This window comes from Phocoena phocoena, chromosome 6, assembly GCF_963924675.1.
Source record: "Phocoena phocoena chromosome 6, mPhoPho1.1, whole genome shotgun sequence".
Classification (NCBI taxonomy): Eukaryota; Metazoa; Chordata; class Mammalia; order Artiodactyla; family Phocoenidae; genus Phocoena; species Phocoena phocoena.
This window is the reverse complement of record NC_089224.1, coordinates 5,575,925-5,598,392: the sequence shown is the minus strand read 5'-3', so window position 1 is coordinate 5,598,392 and position 22,468 is coordinate 5,575,925. Positions and strand designations below refer to the sequence as shown.

Sequence of the window (22,468 nt, the reverse complement as noted above, 5' to 3'; positions counted from 1 at the left end):
GTTGCAATGGTAAATGGGAGTGTTTCCTTAATATCTCTTTCAGATTTTTCATCATTAGTGTATAGAAATGCAAGAGATTTCTGTGCATTAATTTTGTATCCTGATACTTTACCACATTCATTGATTAGCTCTAGTAGTTTTCTGGTAGCATCGTTAGGATTGTCTATGTATAGTACCATGTCATCTGCAGACGGTGACAGCTTTATTACTTCTTTTCCAATTTGGAGTCCTTTAAGCTCTTTATCGAATTAAAACCCCCAACAAATGCAAGATGTTAGCATTCTTCATTCCAGATTAAAGGAAACACAGAACCTCATCAGAACACCTGAGACCAGATTAAAGGAGTGCAGGCCCTGCACAAAGCCTAATCTTATCAGCAACTCCACCCTTGAACTTGCTATAAAACTCATCAAATCCTCCTGGGTTGGGATGTATAGTTTTTGAGGGCACAAGCCCGCTGTATCCCCCTTTACCTGGCAAAGCAATAAAGCTCTTCTTCTCTACTTCATCCAGAACCCTGTCTCAGAGAGTCAATTTGGGAGCAGTGCACAGAGGCCAAGCTTTTGGCATCAGAAGCAAGAGAAGGGTTTACTTGTATAGAAAGTGGGAACAGATCACTCAAGCTTACTGCACACAATGGCGTGAGCTGTGGGTGGTGAGTAGGGCCCTGAAGATCACCAATGTTCAAAGGAGAAAGTTGAGCAAGGGACATCCATGAAAAATCCTGAGAAAGAATGACTGTAAAAGCAATCCCCAGATAAGAAAGAGGAGGTATACAAAGAATATCAAATGAAGCAGAAAGATCCGAGTTTAAATTACTAGTACATGATTGAATTAAACTAATGTATTTTCTTCCCTAAGTAAAATTATTTATTTAATCAAATTTTAAAATATTTATTTAAAGTATTCAATTAATTATTCAATTCTCATATATGGAGCTCAATGGATTCTGCAATACTCAGAATTACAATTTTCAGTGGTAGTTGTATAGCTTCAAAATCCTCTGGATGAAATCATAGGGATACCAGAGGCCCCTGAAGACAGTGCGTTTGTCCTTTGTCGAGGTTTAGGGACTCTTCCCACCACTGTGTTGCAACTATTCTATGTGTCCAGTTTTAAAGGAAACAATTACTTGTTTAATATTTTTTTAATAACCTATAAAGCATAGATACTAATTCTGTACTCAAAATTCTTTGAGATAGATTTAGAAGTCATCTAGTTCAATTCCAGCATTTTATAGCAAAAATAATAATAGCCTAAATTTAATAAGTGCTTACTTTGTACCCATCGAAGTTCTAATTGCCTTATATGCAGAAACCCAATTTCCCAACATGTATGGGACAAGTGAGATAAATAGCTTGTTCATGGTGACAACATCAGTAAAGGTAAAGCCACGATTCACACCTACAGTGATGCCCAAATCACCTACTTAGCCGCCCAGTCTTGTGGCAGAGGAAGGAAGGAGGCGGCACTGGCTGATATGACTAGTTGGTTATCAGAGTGCAGCGTGGCCCGGGGCCCTTCCTCAGACGCGATGCCCCGTCATCTGCCCCTTCTGACTCATTGTTGATAATATAAGAGAATTAACCACATTTTCAGACATTGAAATGAATAGGAGATGCTGATACTACTCACCAAGCATTGTCTTGGCAAAAGCTTATCCTGGCTTCAATGTTTAGGCCAAGTATGGAACCCTAATCCATAAGCATCCCTCAGTTCCAGCGGGGATGAAGCCCAGCATTCATGCGCGGCACTGTGGCAGCTTTCTCACTGGGCGCTTTAGATTTCAGCTCCCTTGCAGATATTCCCTGATCCTCAAAGGGACAGTGGCTGAAGGAATTTGAAAAGACCATTTGCTCTATCTGTTACTAGTGACACCCTGTAATTGACATCTCTCACCAGAAAAGCCTTCACCATACTGAATCATCAGAAGCTCTCAACCTACAGTGCCAAGGGATTTGAATTTACCATAAAATATTAACTAGTCTGTAGTAAAGACTAAGAGTTTTCCCTAAAATTACCAAAATAGATAACCCTTTTGAATTCTGAAAGAGGCTAAAAACACATTTGAGAGATATTAAGTGGCCAGCATTCCTAAAACTTGAAACATATGTTTGACATGAGACATTCATTTGCTGAATTATTTTACACACTATCCTAACCGACAGGTGTCAAAACATGAAACCACAGAGTACGTTCATTCCTTTCAATTACAAGGAGAGACAGAGGAAGAAAATTAGGAAACGAGCTGAAGATACTGAATGCAAACTTCTATTCAGGGCTTGAAAGTAATTGCCTCTGGCCTGCAGAAGAGTTCAGTCTTTGATACCTGGATTTGAGCTGAATAATTACACATAGTAGATTTGCCTTTGGGACGACAGTCTGACATGAAGGAACTATATCTTAATTGCAAGTATCCATTGCTATTCTCTTTCAAGTTCTACCAACTAGTAATATCTTACAAGTTTTACCGAGAGCAGTGCAATCATTGGCAGTTCTGAAATAGGTTATACAGTCAAGTGCGATAGTATTTTGATTTTAGTCCCCTCCTTTTCCTAAGTGGTGTCTACTTCGTGGTTCCCCTGTACTTGATGATTCAATTTTGGGAATCAATCCTCAGTTCCCTGATCCCTAGTAAGTGTTGCCTTATTAGACTTGGCAATAAAGCTGCTCATTTAGGAGGAGCAAGACATCTGCACCCTAGAAATTAAAAGAATCGGCATTGGCTCCTTTGATTTTTTGACTAACTATACAGTTTAACTATACTGTGTACTTTTGAAATGTGTCATATCTCTGCAGATGAATATGTAGTTCCCAGGATATCATTCGGCGAAAATTAAGGTAGTCATCATAAAGTGTACCTTATGTATTAGTACCACTTGCCAGTTATGAGAAAGTGTTCCTGCGGGAAGAAAGTACACACCTAAGAATACATCCCTGATGCGCTTATAGCTTTTAGTATCTCCTATTAAGCTGACTGTCTGCTATGTAGAAGCTACAGATATTTAAATGAAGATCTGGTTTATACGCCCCTGAATCTTTGTCCATCACAATGACTTCTCCTTTTGATTCATAAATCCTTTTGCATTGAGGGACCTATGGGAATTTATAAGACAACCATGTCGCCTATGGTCTTAGGTAAGTTGTCAGGACTGCCAAGCCATTTGGGTCTCTTCAGGGCTTCATACTGATGTATAGGGTAAAGGAAAACGCAAAGATTACGGCCAGCAAAAATATGTCCAGGGATTCCCAGGAGCTTATGGTACAACCAAGAGTCTTCTTACTAGGGCATCTTGGGCTCAGTCCAGCTTCTGTTTCCATGGAGACACCTCCACTCGTGTATGTTTCACCTTTCATAGAGAAGCGTGAAAAAGTGGTTTAGCAGGTGAGTATAGGCTGCTTGGTGCCATGCGATCTGGGGTAACCCCAGATGATTATAAGAGTGGTCTAGGAAAGCTATCTGTTGCACCTGGGAGCCAAGGGACAGTTTGGTCCATTCGGTCTCAGGAGATATATTATGGTCACTCCCGGGCGTGGGGAGGAAGTCCCAGGTCTAAGAGAATCTGAGCTTGGAAGTCATACCCGCCTGGGGATGATGTCTGACTGAAATTTAACAAACTTGTACTGACTCCTAGTGCTTCATGCGACTATGGGTATTACTATGAGCATTACTATTATCCAGAAGTGTTCCTTAAAAAGCACTGATGCAATCACTTTAGAAATTTTGCAAAGATCAAAAACAAGTGCACTGAACTTTGGAAACTGAAATGTGCCTTTTTATAGATACAGACACTATATTTACCTGACTCCAGTCTTGGGAAGTTATTTCCTTCATCATCATTTCATGAAGATTATTCACGGTTAAAAGGTAAATTATGTAATTTCTCCAAGCACATGGCAATCGTTTAGACCTTCAAGCACGAACTTATTTGAAGTGGTCACGGATTGTCCTGCTATCTCCTCTCTATAGTGAGCGACGTGTTTTTCCTAACCTTTCAGTTTAGAGAGATTTTTTTTTTTTTGAAAGTGAAAAAAATAGTGAAATTGTGTCTTCTTGTTTCTGAAATCTAAGGTCACATCAATCCTTTCTAAGGTCTCCAGGCCTGAAGTGGCAGAGGTGAGACTTGGATTCAAGACTCTAACACATAGGTTGTTAACTGCTTGCAGTATTTGTATCTGTTCCATGAGTCCATAATTTTATAACAGTACTATAAAATAAACAAGTATCTTCTTTTCTTCATAGAACCTTTATTTTCTAAGAAGCAGTGCTTAAACTGAGCAAAACTAGAGGAAAAAAAATGTACCCAACCCGAAAAAAATCAATTGCTTAAATTTTACTTTAAACCCTAAGCGTACCTCCATTAGGTTGGAGGTGGCCTTAATTTATCCTGCAGAAATATGCAAAACTCAAAATCATAAGTGACGGAGCTTAAGTTCATTCAAGACATAAAATTAAGCTTCCCTTGTCACTGTCCCCCTACAACGTTGGGGTCAGTGTTTTCTGAGCTATGAGGCACCTACTAGTTTTCCAAGTGGCTTGTAAACATAAATATATTCCACTTAGAGTTTTAGTAGATAAGACAAAAATAAATAAAGGGAAAATCAACGATGTGTATCTCATGAGTATCCAATGTTAGATATTTGCCCATTCACCCCTACCCCTTCACCCCCAGCCCAGCTGCTCTGTCTCAGAAAGACTCTCGTTTTCTGGGGACATTTTACACAAGAGTGGCCCCGGCAATCTCAGAAGTGTCTTGGTTTCTGTGAAGTGAGGCTGCCTAAATCTGGAACAATACATCCAGAGTAAAGACAGACTCAGATGATTTACAAGAGGACAGCCTAAAATCCATTCACTTACCTCGGTAAATTCTACTTTGAATCAGCCTGGGAAGCCACATGAAACATGTCTAACTATGTTTTATGCCCTATTTCATTACTTTGTGAGCCTTTCAGAATGTTAGAAACACTCTTTGCTCCAGGAGGAAAGCCCTGATTGGCCCCCTGCAGGGCTAAAAGGCCATTTGGACACTGGGATTTGTGTGCTCAAGTCATTACTTTTCTCATGAATTCTTCATTCTACTGTGTGTGTGTACACAGTGAAATGATGGTTTCTATTACGACCCTGCTCCTAAGGTGAGAAAATGGGTAATAAATTAGATTCAATTATCTAGAGTGTCTATGTAACTGTAGTACAGTTTTATCAAATTGAAGATAGTATCAGAATGGTTCTAGCTTCTCAGAATTAGATGTCTGAGAAAACTACAGAGGAGAGGAACCCTGCATGCCTAAGCAGAAAAACCATCCATTTGAGGTTAATCCAGCATTTATCTCAGCATATAAAGTTGACCTAGTGTGTGACCTAGGATGTCACCTCCCCTGAGTCTCCATTGATTCATCTATAAAAGGGTACAAATGTGCCAGGTCACCTGCAATTTCCTTCATCTCATAGATCTTACCGGTCTAACGTGGAATTGTTCCTCAGTTGACATAAAAGACAATTCTTATTGTGTTAAAATGTGTTTTATCAATACAGATGCACTCGATGTTTAAAACTTGTCGGCTTATCAAAAACCCTGACTGACGAGAGACTGATCATTTTCTAAGGAAGTGTTATCATTCAAGATAAAGGAGGAAATATTTGTGTTTTTTTTCATTGCGTCCATGCAGTGATTTTTTTAAAAAATTAAGAGCAGGTGGACCTTTAGGCATCAAAAAAGGATTGTTTGAAATGCAAAACATTTTATTATTAAAGCTCACCAGCTGAAGTTTGCTGACAAGAGAAATCATCACACAACATAGCCTTTTGTTTCATCAGAGGAAGTCATCCCTACCCAAGATCTGAAGACCCAGATCCACAAAATGGTTTCATATGAGTGACTATCCTACTCAAAACAGCTGTCTGCGAGGAAAATAAATGGGATTTAATCTGCCATAAAATGAACTGCATAATTTATTTTTCTTGAGGAAGTCATGCCTTGTGACATTGGTGAGCTGTAACGGTTTTGCTTTGAAAAGAAACATCCCCTTCTATGCCAAACCCATATGAATTCATCCATGTGGAGTTTTCATCCAGAAAAAGCAACTGGAAAGCCAGATGGGCTTACCCACCACCTGAGGATGGGAGCTGCCCTTCCCTATCTTTAAAAGGACTGATTTCAAACATGAGCCCTAAATAATTATTCAATTCAGAGAGAGGTTTTAAGATGGTTGGTTATTAAGGTTGAAATACATGAAATGATCAGCCAGCCATTAATGTTCTACAAAAACTGACTATTTCATATGCCTCAAGCTAATATTTAAAGAGAATAGAACTGTAAAATAGCAAAATGCTAGTTAAAAAAATGACAATTAGATGAGATTTATCATTTCTTCAAAATGAAAATATTTTTAAAAAACTTAAAAGCAACCAATAGAGGAAATATAAATACTTACAACCCCTAAATTGACAAAATTTTCTGTGTGGGCATTTTTGAAGACCTCACAGGAATTAACAGTATTTTAAATTTATCTCATTCATTCGAGTACACAAAATCTTTTTTAAATGATAAAGGAAAAGAAAGCAGTAACAAAATTTTTCAACTGTGAAATATGCTTTAATATTATATATGATACCTAACTACAGCCCAACTAGAAAACAGAACTTAAGTGTGCCTCTTCATTCTATTTTCCAAGATACTTATTTTTGTGTTCAAAATTCATCTAGAACTGGTCCATTCCAACACTCTAGTCTCAAATTCTACATTAGAACATTTTAAAAACAGTTTCTAACACCACATAAAAATGTCTATTTGTGTGGAAGTTTCAGCACATGTATCTTTATTTAATCAAATATAAATTTTACTGAAATTGAACTGAAACAAATAAATTTCATCAAATTTGATATATTAGGACTTTATTGAGAAGACAGAGGATATAATCCCCCAAATTCTGAACCGTCCAGTGCCAGTCTTATAGAGGCTAATTCATAAAACAATTCATCAAGAAAAACATATACCTTTACAGAATCTGAAGACCTTTTATCCTAATCTGCAAAAAAAAGGATCTACTTAAAACGGGCTGTTTCTACCAGAATAAAGAAAGCATTCCAGTGGTATTCATGAGGATTGTGACCCTCGTGATTGTGTGTAACGCTCAGGAACAGTCCTGAAAACTGCAGGGATTATTCGCATTTGCTCTACAGAAGAAAAAGGAGAAAGCAAAGTGCTGGTCTAAACAATATGGCAAATATCAGGCTCAGCAAGGACGCATAACTCGTTATTTTGTCAGATATGGTCCTTTGTTTACACAGACATTTACAACACGTGAGACTGGAGTTTTTGTTTAAAAGTAAGAGGGAGAGAAATCCCAGGAGTGCTTTGCCTTCCGAGACAGCTTCTATTCAAAGCATATTCTGCCACTGATGAGTAGGACTCATATTTTACAAACACGTAAAGACATTTTTATGAGTTGATTTTGTGTTTTGGAACTTGCGGAATGTACACTTTATAAATTGTCTTCCCTATTTTCCTCTGACTTAGAGAACATATAACTGTTCTACGTTCATATTTACGACTCTATGCCCTGGACTCCCTTAGGCGGCAGACACAAAAATAATTGCTAAAACAGAACAGTTTTATTAAAACTGTACATTTCATCCTTATGCGGCATGATATGCAAATTTATCACCAGAAATCAATCAGCTTTCTTTCACTTCTATAGCAGGTGATGATAAATTTCTAAAAGTGTACAGTTGAATTTTATAATATCTTCTTAGTTCCTGTTACTTATTAGTATTTAATATTGTATTTTGATTTTAAAATGCAATTATCCTTACAACTTGAAATCTGAATAATAAACCTAAGCAATTCCAAGATTCACTTAGAGTGACCGGCACTCAATAAATCTGAGACATAAAAATGGCTTGTCTTACAGTCTAGTGGCCTGACGGAAAACCAGCACAAAGGCATTTCCGTTGACTGTCACCCCTGAATCTTTATATGCACTTTAGTGTTAGTATTTTATCATTTAAGATAGAAATGCACTACCATTCTTCATCTATTTTACAACCTTTTCACACCAATGATACCTTCCAGCTTTGAACAGTTGTAAAACTTGTGCCAACTGATTTGTCTGGTTATGGAAACTTTCCTTAATGGTATACTTGGAGACTATCTGAGTAAAGTAGAACCTGGAATTCAAGACTCATCATTACCACTTGTGAAATGACTTAAAATATTCTCAGTATTTTAAAGATTTATAAACACATTTATCTATGTGAAGAGTCTAAGATTTTGATGGTAATATGGACCTTTAAAGAAATTGTGTGTGCGTATGTATACACATACATGTGATTTCTGAATTTGGCACGAAAATTATTAAATGATTTCAAAGCAAATTAGATCTACAAAATATTGGAAGGCACATTGGTATAACAAAGAAGGAAAATTGGCAAAGGAGGAGTAACAGCAGTAACCTGAAATTCCACATAAAATGCTACAAAAGGAGTTCATGAGAAGGCATAGTAAATGTCTATAAACTTGTGAAAATGCCAACATTTATCAAAGAAATGTTATCACAAATGTCACATAAAATAATGTAGAGGTAATACTATCGAATTCCCATCCCAAATTTCCCCTTGCAGATTTATAAATCCAATACCAATTAAGTGCTAAATAATAAGAGTAGAAAAATGTACGTCAAAATAATATGGAGAAGACACAGGAGATTTTGGAAATTAAGCTATTTATGCATTTATATTACTCACTGAAGCTCCAGCCCCAATTCTGAGACACATGACAATTATTCTGAAACCCTGATTTGCATAAAAATGACACATAGGTTTTGTTGAAGTGAAGATTCTGATATATCTGGATGGAGCCCGACAGTCTGCATGACTGATAAGCTTCAAAGTGATGCTGACGTTGCTGATCCATGGACCACACTTTGAGTGGCGAGGATCTATGTTCTCTGAGGAAAAGTAAACTAGATTTCTCTAAAGTGGCTGACTTTGCTAGATCGGAAGGATAGTTTTAAAGTTTGTGATTTTCCCTCTAACTAGAACATGGAGAATAAGAGGTCTTTGTGAAACTCTAACACTCAGCTCCCTACTTTTCCTGTCCAGGAAGTTTGAAACAAGCAGGGGTGAGAGTGAGTTAGTGTGCATGTGTGTGTGTAAGTACACACACATCCAGGGCACAATAGTGCCCTCACACCTGCATTAAGGGAGGTGTATCAGCAATTCTCCTGTGAGTTCCCTCGGTTTAAACTTGAATTCCTCTAAGCACACAAACTTTAGAGAACTGTCAGGTTCAAATCTGCCCTGTCTCTGAGGCTAAGCCCCAGCTTAGTTCACACATTTCAACATTTTCCGTGTGGATGCCGTGAAGGTTGCCTGGAATTTGGAGATAAGCCCAGGATTAGTCCTGCTTTAAAGTCATCATGAAGTCTTGTTAGAAGCCTCAAGTTAAGTTGTTAAATGTATTTCTGAGAGCTTACTGAAAAAAAAAAATATATATTCACTAACTTTGTTAAGTGTCAGATAGCAAAAACATGGCATTGGTTTTGAAATTTACCTGTAGGCCTGCACCTTCCTGTTTTTATAGACAGTAGGCTTATGTTCTGAGGCTGAAACAACACTCTGTTTACCAAGCTCATTTCAGGAAGAATATCTAAACTGAGAAGTGCTGGGATGTTCATTTTTTAAAAGCATTTTGATAACTGGGTCAACTGGGTAAATTCAAACTGATTTTTAGAAAGCACTTTGCAGTGATTTTATAATTCAAAAATACTTTAGTATTTTTTTCTCTACTGCTATGAAACCAATTTTGCAGAATTCACCAATCATAGAAGGATTACATTTTTTGGTACTATGAATTCCAAGCGATATTGCACTTGTACTATTAACATGGCTAACATGTTGGCTTTCCTTTTTTTTTTTTTTATGTGTAGCTATTCTACTGACCTGGAAGACATAAAATATAAAGCAGTAATGTTTGATTAAATCTTGTCAAAATTTATTGCCTTTAGCCAAAGGACATTAGAGAATATTCAAAAGAGCTATAGTGCAAAGGTGTTAAAATGCATACTGAAAAGACTTGGAACTAGAATATATTTCTGAAAATAAATATGAAGTGTAACATTTCAGAAATAATTTCCCGAAGGAAACCAAAAAAATCCCCTATATTTTCTTGTCCTTTAAAATTTGTCTAGCCTACTTAACTTGATTTTTAAAGAAGCGGTGGAAAATACTCCGATTTCTGGGTTGTCCAAAAGTCAAAAAAAAAGCATAAAGTATAATAGCTTTTAACAGCATGGCTATGCATCATATCTGACTAAAAAGCAGAGAAAACTTCTTTGTCTTAGAGGCCCTGTAAACAAGAGATGGCTGGAAGTATCTTCCTTCTCTTACAATAGTAAAAACAATCCTGAAAGGGATTTTTGATAAACATTAAGGTCACTGACATAATTTAGGGAGGGAGAAAATTTCATTTTTCTTCATTACCCGTATAAACTACCTGCTTATTAGTAAAACTGGAGATTTAAAAAAAAAAATGTTAAGGCAGTCCTAATTTTTCCAACATGTTATAAATGACCAGAATTCATCTTCATATGCCTTCTATGAAGGCATGACTTCTAAATAACTTCTGTTGCAACTGCGGTTGTGGGGGCGAGGTGGTAGGTGATAGGTAGATGGGTAGATGATGGATGGATGGATGGACACATAGACAGAGGACTGACTGATTCAATTTTGTGAATAAGATTTCATTAAATTGAGAGGATCTCCTCACAAAAGTATGTAGAATATTGATGTTGTGTTTCTGGACAGTATTTGGGGAGGAGTGGTCAGAAGTTGAGAGCAGTTGCTGTCCTGTGGAGCACAGTTCCTTCAGCCATCAAAGTAGGTCTTCATCACAATCTCCCGGGAGGAGGTACTTAGATAACTAATGAGCTACTTATCCCCATTTTGATAAGGAATTTGAGACACCGCGAGGTTAATTTACCCAAAGTCATACAGTTCATAGCTGGTATCAGGATTCTAACCTGTGTTTACCATGTTGATTTTCTAGATTTCTCACAATTCAGAAAGCAGGAGTGATGCTTTTAGGTTCACCTAAACCCTAATATTTTATCAGAAGAGATTCTGTAATCTGAAACGAAAATTTGAAAGAAGGGCTTCTCTTATTCCATGCACCTTTAGAATTATGGTATATTCTAAAAGATTTGTGGAAGTATTTTTATCACATGTCTTTCAACGTTTAGTCTTACACTATCGTCAGGCTAGTAAAATGAAAAGCAATATTCAAAAAGCTTTCCCGTTTGAAAGTTTAATGATCATAAAATACGACTTTCAACTTGATAGTTCACAGGAATAGAGTAACTAAAGGAAAGATTTACGAAAGCATTAAAATAATGATTATCCTTAAAAATGTCCCGCAGCAAAGTCAAAATCACCATTACTCTCCCAACCAATCCTTTCTGTGTTGCTTCATGTCACAAACAGCAATGGCATGGACCATGCAGAACACACTTCCTTCCTGGGTAACATTCTAAGCAGAAGGGACAGTCTATCAAAGTCGCTACAGAAGGGACAGTCTATCAAAGTCGCTACCATACAGAGATGACAATGATTTAAACTCAAGACAAAAGGAGATGCCACTATTTTCTCCCTCTTTAGAGACTTTCAGCTGAAAAATACCTTTGAGAAATATCCAGCAGAAACTCTACAAACCAGTGTACTGCTACCAAGTGTCTCCTACTTTATTACCCCCAGGTCAAAATTCTGCTGTAGGAAACAGTTTACCAAGACAAAGTTAATTATGTAGAAAATTGTCCACAGATACACTGTCTTATTTCTCTTGGTACCAGTCAATCAAACAACGCCATTTATTTGGTGATGTGTGGCCCCAGATCTTTATCCCCCTTTTCATTCTTTTATTTAAAAGCACAGTTTTAGCTTTAACACATGAAATGCCTATTTTTAGCCTGAGGTGGTAATGACTGCTTTGAAATAAGTAGCCTCAATTAGAATAAAAAAGAAATCAATGTGTTATTTAAATTAATTTTAAGTAATACATTTAATTCAGGTACTTATTAGACACTGATTTAGATACTTATTGAACACACAACTATATAAGCAATGCAAGGCAAAAACTACTTTGAAATCAACCTAAATTACCAAGTTTGTAGTTTACTATTTTAATAGAACAATAGACAACCTTTTTTTTTGGCCTACGAACTTCAACACATATGAATTATTGGCAAACCCTGAATCAGTTTTTGAAGTGAACCATTGCAGACAAAAATGCTAAAGGAACCTCAAAGCTAACACACCAAGCAGTTTTACTTCTACAGAATTTTTAAGTACTACGAAGAAAATGTTTCTGTTGCAAATGAAATTTCCAAAACCTCAATTAATCCACAGGATGTCAAGATGCATGTTCTTGAAGGCATAAGAATAACACGCAAACTCATTTCCTGCCACTCTTTCTTACACACATACAGTACAGTTAAACAGAGCTCCTTCATGCAAGGAAACAGAAGGTAGATGAATATCTTTAGAAAAGGTTTCCGCCTCTCCACTCACACCAGCCAAGAAGAATTTTACTTTCCCCTATTTAGAGTGAATATGATTTATCAAGTCCTAATCTCAAGAAACTTTCTATAATCTTATTCCCCTGACTTATAAACCAAACTGCGTTCATGAGAACAGTAAAAAAAAAAAAAAAAGAGTAGAACTGTGTCAAATTTTCTAATACACCGCATTCCAGGCCTTTCTGCTGTTATTATTGTTCAGATATGATAAAATAGCTAAAATTGCCAAGTAAAAATATTTATTTGTGTTACTTATAATTTCCAGTATTTATGAAGTAAAACAAGCACAGCCTGGAGAATGTATCACACTGGTAAATAACAGAGCAGATCCTTTTCAGAAAGGGGAACAGATTTTCTGGTTCTACTGGAATATTTCACCATTCATATGTACTTACCGTAACATATTTTACATTTGTCCTGAAGCTGCAGGTAGAATTTGAGGCATTCTGCCAATACCTCTCTAATTTACAACAGAAATGTAATACAAATTTCTTATAGGTCCCCAAATGATGCCCGTAACCTTTCGTTCAATTCCTTTCGCATTTTGGTCAACATTTTATGAAATCACAGCATCACAACATAGACAAAACTTTATCATCTCCTTTCAGATAGAATTAGAAAGAAACCATCACAATGATCACCTGCTTTATTTTAAAAGCCAGTAATGATTACGTAGGTGGTAAGAGAATCACATAAAATATTATTAACATCTTACCTCTATCACTGAAGTCATCGACCAGGATGATTTCTGCAATCAGACTTTCTGGGGTTCGGTTGATGATGCTGTGGATGGTCCGGAGGAGTGAAGTCCAGCCTTCGTTATGGAATGGGATAATGATGCTGGTGTTTGGTAGCCTTTCCAGGTACATCTTGTGCTTACAGCTGGAGATGACAGAGGAAGGAAAGGCTATATCAGATACAAGACTGTAATATGTCTTATACTGCCATTGACTCATTGTATTATCAGACAACTGTGAAAATTAGACTTTGCCTAGTACTTGCCCAACCAAAGCTTCTACATCATCATACTTACTCTACCCATTCCTGGAACTCATTAATGATCTCCTTTCACACTCACTCTTAATGACATAATTATTTATCCTCTGTTATACCAATGGCTCAAAAACAAGGTAAGAAGCACACTTGTGCTTCCTGAAATGTTGTGCTCTTGTCAATATGTTCTCTAATAGTAATAAGGATAAATTATATGTATTAACATCATTTCCACTGAGCACACAGCTAATGTTAAACTTTCCGGGAAAGTTTGGAAATTTAACTTCTGTATTATTTATGCCCAATTAATCAGTTTTGGTTGTGGTCTGTTTCCACAGCTGGGCAGTATTTAAGGCTCTAGGCGAGAAAAGAGTCTTCAAGTGAAATAAATGAAGATTTAATCTTAAATGGTCACACACTGATAAGATTACATTAAGATCCAAATCATGACACGACCACATTCCTAATGAAAACTATACAGAGAAACCTCCTGATGCTGTTTTCACTGTAAAACAATCTGAGGTGCCAAATAGGAAGTAGGTTTTAAATTCTGGCATAGTTTAAAGCAATTTAGTATATGTCACGGCTATTCTTTCAATATTTGTGATTTATTTAAGTAATTCATAAGCCACATCAGGGCAGAAAGCTGGTCTCAAATCTGATTTAATTCTTCGTTCAGCACTGGTCATAGTTGCCCAAGCTTCATTAAAGATAATGAATTAATTTAAGTTTGTGCAATCTTTAAGTTATTTCAAAACTAAAATAGGATAAACTTTCAATCAATTACCAAATTTAGTGATTTGTCTGGTATGGATAACATGAAAACAAACAAAAAGAGAGTGGAAATCTGGAAAGAAACGCGGTTTCTGTTTAAATACAGGAACATCTATTATTTCATCTTTTGCCAAGACACTGGCTACTGTCTAGTCCAGATATTATGGTGTGAATTTGAAGTATGCATAGATTCTACCAAGATGTATAGACATGTACCAGCATATTCAAAACATTACTTAAAATATGGTTTTTTAGTCAGTTATCTCAACGTTTCATTTTACTATGATCTCAATAGGATATCTTAAATATCACTGTGGATGTAAAACAAAGAGATCTTGCCTTGCAGCTTCAGATAATAGAATATGATGTAATTAAAGCAAAAAAATTTAACTATCCTGGAAGATAAAATAAAATGAAATAATTTAGACAAATAATTTGAATATAGACATTTCTTTTTTATCTTGTCCTTTTATTATCAATTATTTAATCTAAATTTTAAAATTTGTAACAATATTTATCAAACAAGAGATTTAGAGGTTTTCAAGTGCAATGACAAGCACTGGAAAAGACCATCAAAAGGATACCATGAAATGGACATGAAAATACTAGAAAAAAACATGAAGTTCCTTGTAGGATAACATAAAATAATTTAAAAAAGCAATATATGAAACAGATCTGTCAGTGATTTCCAAGAGAGTGTAGTGAGATGGATGCTTTCACATCTAATGCACAAATGTGGAAAAGAGTGCTAAATTAATTCAGCACATCTCATCGTAATTAAGTAGAGCCATCCATCCTTCTCAACAAAGACAAGAGCCCAAGACAAATGTGCTTTCCTGTATCAATACTCAGGATAATACAAAACACCATACCTAACAATGCTCTGGGAATGTAACTGATATCCCCAAGAAGGCAAATTAGTTTTTAAACATTAAGAGGAGACACTGTACATATCGCTTGCTTATTAATGAAATAGGAATTGCATTCAGAGTAATACATGAAAAGCAATCAATAGGCTTAGGGCTTTAAAGAGATGTTTAACACCTATCTACAATCCATTCAGAAAAAAAGGCAGACATAAGAGAATGCAAGACTAGCCATGTGCAAAAAGGGCTTTCCCTCATAAAAATGTTTTCAGTAATTTCTATGTAAGTTCAAAGTACTACCACACAGGGAAGGTGAAAATATCCTTCTATTCATTCATGCTCTCAAGTCCCAATGATTTGCTGAGGGTTTTCTCTAAGCCAGGAAGCAAAGTGGAGATAAAAGAATGAAAAATACCCTACTCTCCAACTTTAAGATGTTTACAATACAATAGGATACACAGAAGAGTAAAGAGACAGTTAAAACTTTAAAGGGGAATCAATATGTAGGAGTATAACAGGGTGCCATACAAGCATTTGAGAGAGGCCCCTGAAGCAATTCGCAAAGTGCTACAGAAATGCAAGTGAGAGTTAAAAGTGGCCTGCAAAAGACCAGTTCGAGATATATTTAGGAAAAGAACTGATATGACTTAGTAACTTTCTGGGAGAAACAGTTAAGGAGGACGCCCATGTTTTGGACATAGGAAACTGATCTATGAAATACAGACCTACATCAGAGCACTGTGTGTAAGGGGCATTTGAGGGTTGCAAGGCTTGAGGGTAAACATGAGTTCACTTTTGACCACATTAACTTTGAGGTGTCAAAATGATACCTAGTTGAACATGAAACCAGCTCTTTCGCTCCTTTTCTGTTTGTCCATTCCTGTTCCCCTCTAACCCTGAAAGAATCTAATTATAGGAATGAGATCAGTAAGCAACCGAAACCAACTCCTGACTTACGCTCTCCTGAATGCACACCATGCCTCGTCTAACCTGGTGATTCTTTTCCTAGATAAAAAGAAGAATGAGGAATGGAGTAGTTAAAGAATCACGGGCTCTCTGCCTCTAACAATCCCCTTAGGAATCCTGCTGGCAGATCACTCGGACAAGATGCCATCTGAAGAGAGAGTCAGCCAGTCTGCACGCAATGGAGATGCAGAACCCAACCTCCTGCCTCGATGATTCCCTGAGATTCTTCCCCCTTTTCTCCTGTAAAAACTGTCATGGCTGAGCAGAATCTTCAGAGCTGGTCTCAGGACACGAGTCCACCTTTTCCCCAGATTGCCGGCTTTTCTGATTAAAGCACCTTTCCCCTCTACTGACACTTGCCTCTCCAATGATTGGCTTTTGAGCAGCGAACAGCTGAACCTGAGTTCGGTAACAGAGCAATCGTATATATGATATACACATCTACCTGCCTATGTATGTACCTATGTGTGCATATCTATCTATCTATCTATCCATCTATCTATCTATCCATCTATCTATTTGTATATGTGTATTGCTCAGAAAAAGATCTGATTTACAGGAGACACAGTGATAGGCTCTAGCATTGATGCCAGGGCACTGCCACTATCTCCATAGCATCACCATCCCAAGACTTGCCAAGAGGATCCTCTGATAAGTACCAGCAGATAGCCAACTGAATGCGCACCCTCATCTCTGAAAAAGGTCAGATCAAAAGTTCTGGGGCAAACGGATGTCCCTAGCTTCAAGATGGCGGAGGAGTGAGACGTGGAGCTCACCCTCCACCCGACAAATACATCAGAAATACATCTACATGTGGAACAACTCCTACAGAACACCTACTGAAGGCTGGCAGAAGACCTCAGATCTCCCAAAAGGCAAGAAACTCCCCACGTAACTGGGTAGGGCAAAAGACAAAAGAATAAACAGAGACAAAAGAATAGGGACAGGACCTGCACCTCGGGAAGGGAGCTGTGAAGGAGGAAACGTTTCCACACTATAGAAGCCCCTTCACTGGAGGAGACTGCGGGTGGCAGAGGGTGAAGCTTCAGAGCCACGGAGGAGAGCGCAGCAACAGGGGTGCGGGGGGCAAAGCGGAGAGATTCCCGCACAGAGGATCGGTGCCGACCGGCACTCACCAGCCCGAGAGGCTTGTCTGCTCCCCCGCCGGGGCGGGCGGGGCTGGGAGCTGAGGCTCTGGCTTCGGAGGTCAGATCCCAGGGAGAGGACTGGGGTTGGCAGCGTGAACACAGCCTGAAGGGGGCTAGCGCACCACAGCTGGCTGGGAGGGAGTCCGGGAAAAAGTCTGGACCTGCCTAACAGACAAGAGAACATTGTTTCCGGGTGCGCGAGGAGAGGGGATTCAGAGCACCGCCTAAACGAGCTCCAGATATGGGCACGAACCGCGGCTAACAGCGCAGACCCCAGAGACGGGCATGAGACGCTAAGGCTGCTGCTGCCGCCACCAAGAAGCCTGTGTGCGAGCACAGGTCACTCTCCACACCCCCCTTCCGGGGAGCCTGTGCAGCCCGCCACTGCCAGGGTCCCGGGATCCAGGGACAACTTCCCTGGGAGAACGCACGGCGCGCCTCAGGCTGGTGCAACGTCACGCCGCCTCTGCCGCCGCAGGCCCGCCCCGCCCTCCGTGCCCCTCCCTCCGTGCCCCTCCCTCCCCCGGCCTGAGCAAGCCAGAGTCCCGGAAGCAGCTGCTCATTTAACCCCGTCCTGTCTGAGCGAAGAACAGACGCCCTCAGGCGACCTACATGCAGAGGCGGGGCCAAACCCAAAGCTGAATCCCAGGAGCTGTGCAAACAAAGAAGAGAAAGGGAAATCTCTCCCAGCATCCTCAGGAGCAGCGGATTAAATCTCCACGATCAACTTGATGTGCCCTGCATGTCTGGAATACCTGAATAAACAACAAATCATCCCAAAATTCAGGCGGTGGACTTAGTGTGATTTTGTCTGTATAGCTTTGCTCTTACCATTTGTCCTAGGGTTATGTCTGTCCACTTTTTTTTATTTTTTAGTATTGATTTTTAGTGCTTGTTATCATTGGTGGATCTGTTTTGTCACTCTCTTTTCTCCCTTTCTTTTTTTAATTGCTTTTTAATTTTTTCTTTTTTTTTTTATTTTTTTGTACTTTAATTACTTTATTCTTTTCTTTCTCACTTGATTTTTTCTCCCTTTTCTTCTGAGCTGTAAGGCTGAAAGGGTCTTGGTGCTCCGGCCGGGTGTCAGACCTGTGCCTCTGAGGTGGGAGAGCCGAGATCAGGACATTGGTCCAACAGAGACCTCCTGGCTCCACGTAGTATCAAACAGCAAAAGCTCTACCAGAGATCTCCATTTCAATACTAACACCCAGCTCCACTCAACAACCAGCAATCTCCAGTGCTGGACACCCTATGCCAAACAACTAGCAAGACAGGAACACAAACCCACTCATTAGCGGAGAGCCCGCCTAAAATCATAATAAGGTCACAGACACCCCAAAACACACCACCAGACACAGTCCTGCCCACCAGAAAGACAAGATCCAGCCTCATTCACCAGAACAAAGGAACCAGTCCCATCCACCAGGAAGCCTACACAACCCACTGAACAAACCTTAGTAACTGGGGGCAGACACCAAAAACAAAAGGAACTACGAACCTGCAGCCTGTGAAAAGGAGACCCCAAACACAGTAAGTTAAGCAAAATGAGAAGACAGAGAAACACACAGCAGATGAAGGAGCAAGGTAAAAACCCTCCAGACCAAATGAAGAGGAAATAGGCAGTCTACCTGAAAAAGAATTCAGAGTAATAATAGTAAAGATGATCCCAAATCTTGGAACTAGAATGGAGAAAACACAAGAACGTTTAACAAGGGCCTAGAAGAACTAAAGAGCAAATAAACGATGAACAACATAATAAATGAAATTAAAATTTCTCTAGAAGGAATCAATAGCAGAATAACTGAGGCAGAAGAACAGATAAGCGACCTGGAAGATAAAATAGTGGAAATAACTACTGCAGAGCAGAATACAGAAAAAAGAATGAAAAGAATTGACAATCTCAGAGAATTCTGGGACAACATTAACCACACCAACATTCAAATTATAGGGATGCCAGAAGAAGAAGAGAAAAAGAAAGGGACTGAGAAAATATTTGAAGAGATTATAGTTGAAAATTTCCCTAATATGGGAAACGAAATAGTCAATCAACTCCAGGAAGCGCACAAAGTCCCATACAGGATAAATCCAAGGAGAAACACACCAAGACACATATAAATGAAACTATCAAAAATTAAATATAAAGAAAAAATATTGAAAGCATAAAGGGAAAAAAAACAAATAATATACAAGGGAAACCCCATAAGGTTAACAGCAGATCTTTCAGCAGAAACTCTGCAAGCCAGAAGGGACTGGCAGGACATATTTAAAGAGATGAAAGGGAAAAACCTACAACCAAGATTACTCTACGCAGCAAGGATCTCATTCAGATTCAAGGGAGAAATTAAAATATTTACAGACAAGCAAAAGCTAAGAGAATTCAGCACCACCAAACCAGCTTTACATCAAATGCTAAAGGAACTTCTCTAGAAAGGAAACACAAGACAAGGAAAAGACCTACAATAAACCCAAAACAATTAAGAAAATGGTGATAGGAACATACATATCGATAACTACCTTAAATGTAAATGGATTAAATGCTCCAACCAAAAGATACAGACTGGTTGAATGGATACAAAAACAAGACCTGTATATATGCTGTCTACAAGAGACCCACTTCAGACCTAGGGACACATACAGACTGAGGGTGAGGGGATGGAAAAAGATATTCCATGCAAATGGAAATCTAAAGACAGCTGGAGTAGCAATTCTCATATCAAACAAAATAGACTTTAAAATAAAGAATGTTACAAGAGATAAAGAACGGCACTACATAATGATCAATGGATCAATCCAAGAAGAAGATATAACAATTGCAAATATTTATGCACCCAACATAGAAGCACCTCAGTACATAAGTCAAATGCTAACAGCCATAAAAGGGGAAATCAACAGGAACACAATCATAGTAGGGGACTTTAACACCCCACTTTCACCAATGGACAGATCTTCCAAGATGAAAATAAATAAGGAAACACAAGCTTTAAATGACACATTAAACAAGATGGGCTTAATTGATATTTATAGGACATTCGATCCAAAAACAACAGAATACGTTTCTTCTCAAGTGCTCGTGGAACATTCTCCAGGATAGATCGTATCTTGGGTCACAAATCAAGCTTTGATAAATTTAAGAAAACTGAAATTGTATCAAGTATCTTTTCCGACCACAACACTATGAGACTAGATATCAGTTACAGGAAAAAATCTGTAAAAAATACAAACACATGGAGGCTAAGTAATACACTACTAAATAACCAAGAGACTAGTGAGGAAATCAAAAAATACCTAGAAACAAATGACAATGAAAACACGATGACCCAAAACCTATGGGATGCAGCAAAAGCAGTTCTATGAGGGAAGTTTATAGCAATACATTCCTACCCCAAGAAACAAGAAACTCCTCAAATAAACAACATAACCTTATACCTAAAGCAATTATAGAAAGAAGAAAAAAAAAAAACCCAAAGTTAGCAGAAGAAATCATAAAGATCACATCAGAAATAAATGAAAAAGAAATGAAAGAAATATAGCAAAGATCAACAAAACTTAAAGCTAGTTCTTTGAGAAAGTAAACAAAATTGATAAACCATTAGCCAGACTCATCAAGAAAAAAAGGGAGAAGACTCAAAGCAACAGACTTAGGAATGAAAAAGGACAGGTAACAACTGACACTGCAGAAATACAAAGGATCATGAGCGATTACTACAAGCAACTATATGCCAATAAAATGGACAACCTGGAAGAAATGGAAAAATTCTTGGAAAAGCACAACCTTCCGAGACTGAACCAGGTAGAAATAGAAAATATAAACAGACCAATCACAAGCACTGAAATTGAGACTATGATTTAAAATCTTCCAACAAACAAAAGCCCAGGACCAGATGGCTTCACAGGCGAATTCTATCAAACATTTAGAGAACAGTTAGTTAACACCCATCCTTCTCAAACTCTGCCAAAATATAGCAGAGGGAGAAACACTCCAAAACTCATTCTACGAGGCCACCATCACCCTGATACCAAAACAAGACAAAGATGTCACAAAGAAAGAAAACTACAGGCCAATATCACTTACGAACATAGATGCAAAGATCCTCAACAAAACACTAGGAAACAGAATCAAGGAGCACATTAAAAGGATAATACACCATGATCAAGTGGGGTTTATCCCAGGAATGCAAGGATTCTTCAATATTTGCAAATCAATCAATGCAATACACCATTTAACAAACTGAAGGAGAAAAACAATATGATCATCTCAATAGATGCAGAAAAAGCTTTGGACAAAATTCAACCCTCATTTATGATAAAAACCCTCCAGAAAGCAGGCATAGAGGGAACTTACCTCAACATTATAAAGGCCATATATGACAAACCCACAGCCAACATCGTTCTCAATGGTGAAAAACTGAAACCATCCCCTTTAAGATCAGGAACAACACAAGGTTGTCCACTTTCACCAGTAGATTTCAACATAGCTTTGGAAGTTTTGGCCACAACAATCAGAGAAGAAAAAGAAATAAAAGGAATCCAAATCGCAAAAGAAGAAGTAAAGTTGTCACTGTTTGCAGATAACACGGTACCATAGAGAGAGAATCCTAAAGATGGTACCAGAAAACTACTAGAGCTAATCAATGAATTTGGTAAAGTAGCAGGATACAAAATTAATGCACAGAAATCTCTTGCATTCCTATATACTAATGATAAAAAATCTGACAGAGAAATTAAGGAAACACTCCCATTTACCACTGCAAAAAAAGAATAAAATACCTAGGAATAAACTAGAACAAAACTAGTTCACAGAACTAGAACAAAACTAGTTCACAGAACTAGAACAAAAAACTTCACAATTTGTATGGAAACACAAAAGACCCCGAATAGCCAAAGCAATCTTGAAAAAGAAACACGGAGTTGGAGGAATCACGCTCCCTGACTTCACACTACACTACAAACCTACAGTAATCAAGACAGTATGGTACTGGCACAAAAACAGAAAGACAGATCAATGGAACAGGATAGAAAGCCCAGAGATAAACCCACACATATGGTCACCTTATTTTTGATAAAAGAGGCAGGAATATACAGTGAAGAAAAGACAACCTCTTCATTAAGTGGTGCTGGGAAAACTGGTCAGCTACATGTATAAGAATGAAA

The 22,468-nt window shown here is 38.1% G+C and overlaps 1 protein-coding gene across 1 annotated transcript in view; it reads right to left on the bottom strand.

Moving 5' to 3' along the window:
• Positions 1–22,468, bottom strand: part of GALNTL6 (polypeptide N-acetylgalactosaminyltransferase like 6) — a 1,146,418-nt gene that overhangs the window by 616,558 nt on the left and 507,392 nt on the right. Inside the window, exon 4 of the mRNA XM_065878925.1 lies at positions 13,286–13,452. Within this exon, the coding sequence (XP_065734997.1) occupies positions 13,286–13,452 (167 nt within the window). The remainder of the gene's footprint in view (positions 1–13,285; positions 13,453–22,468) is intronic.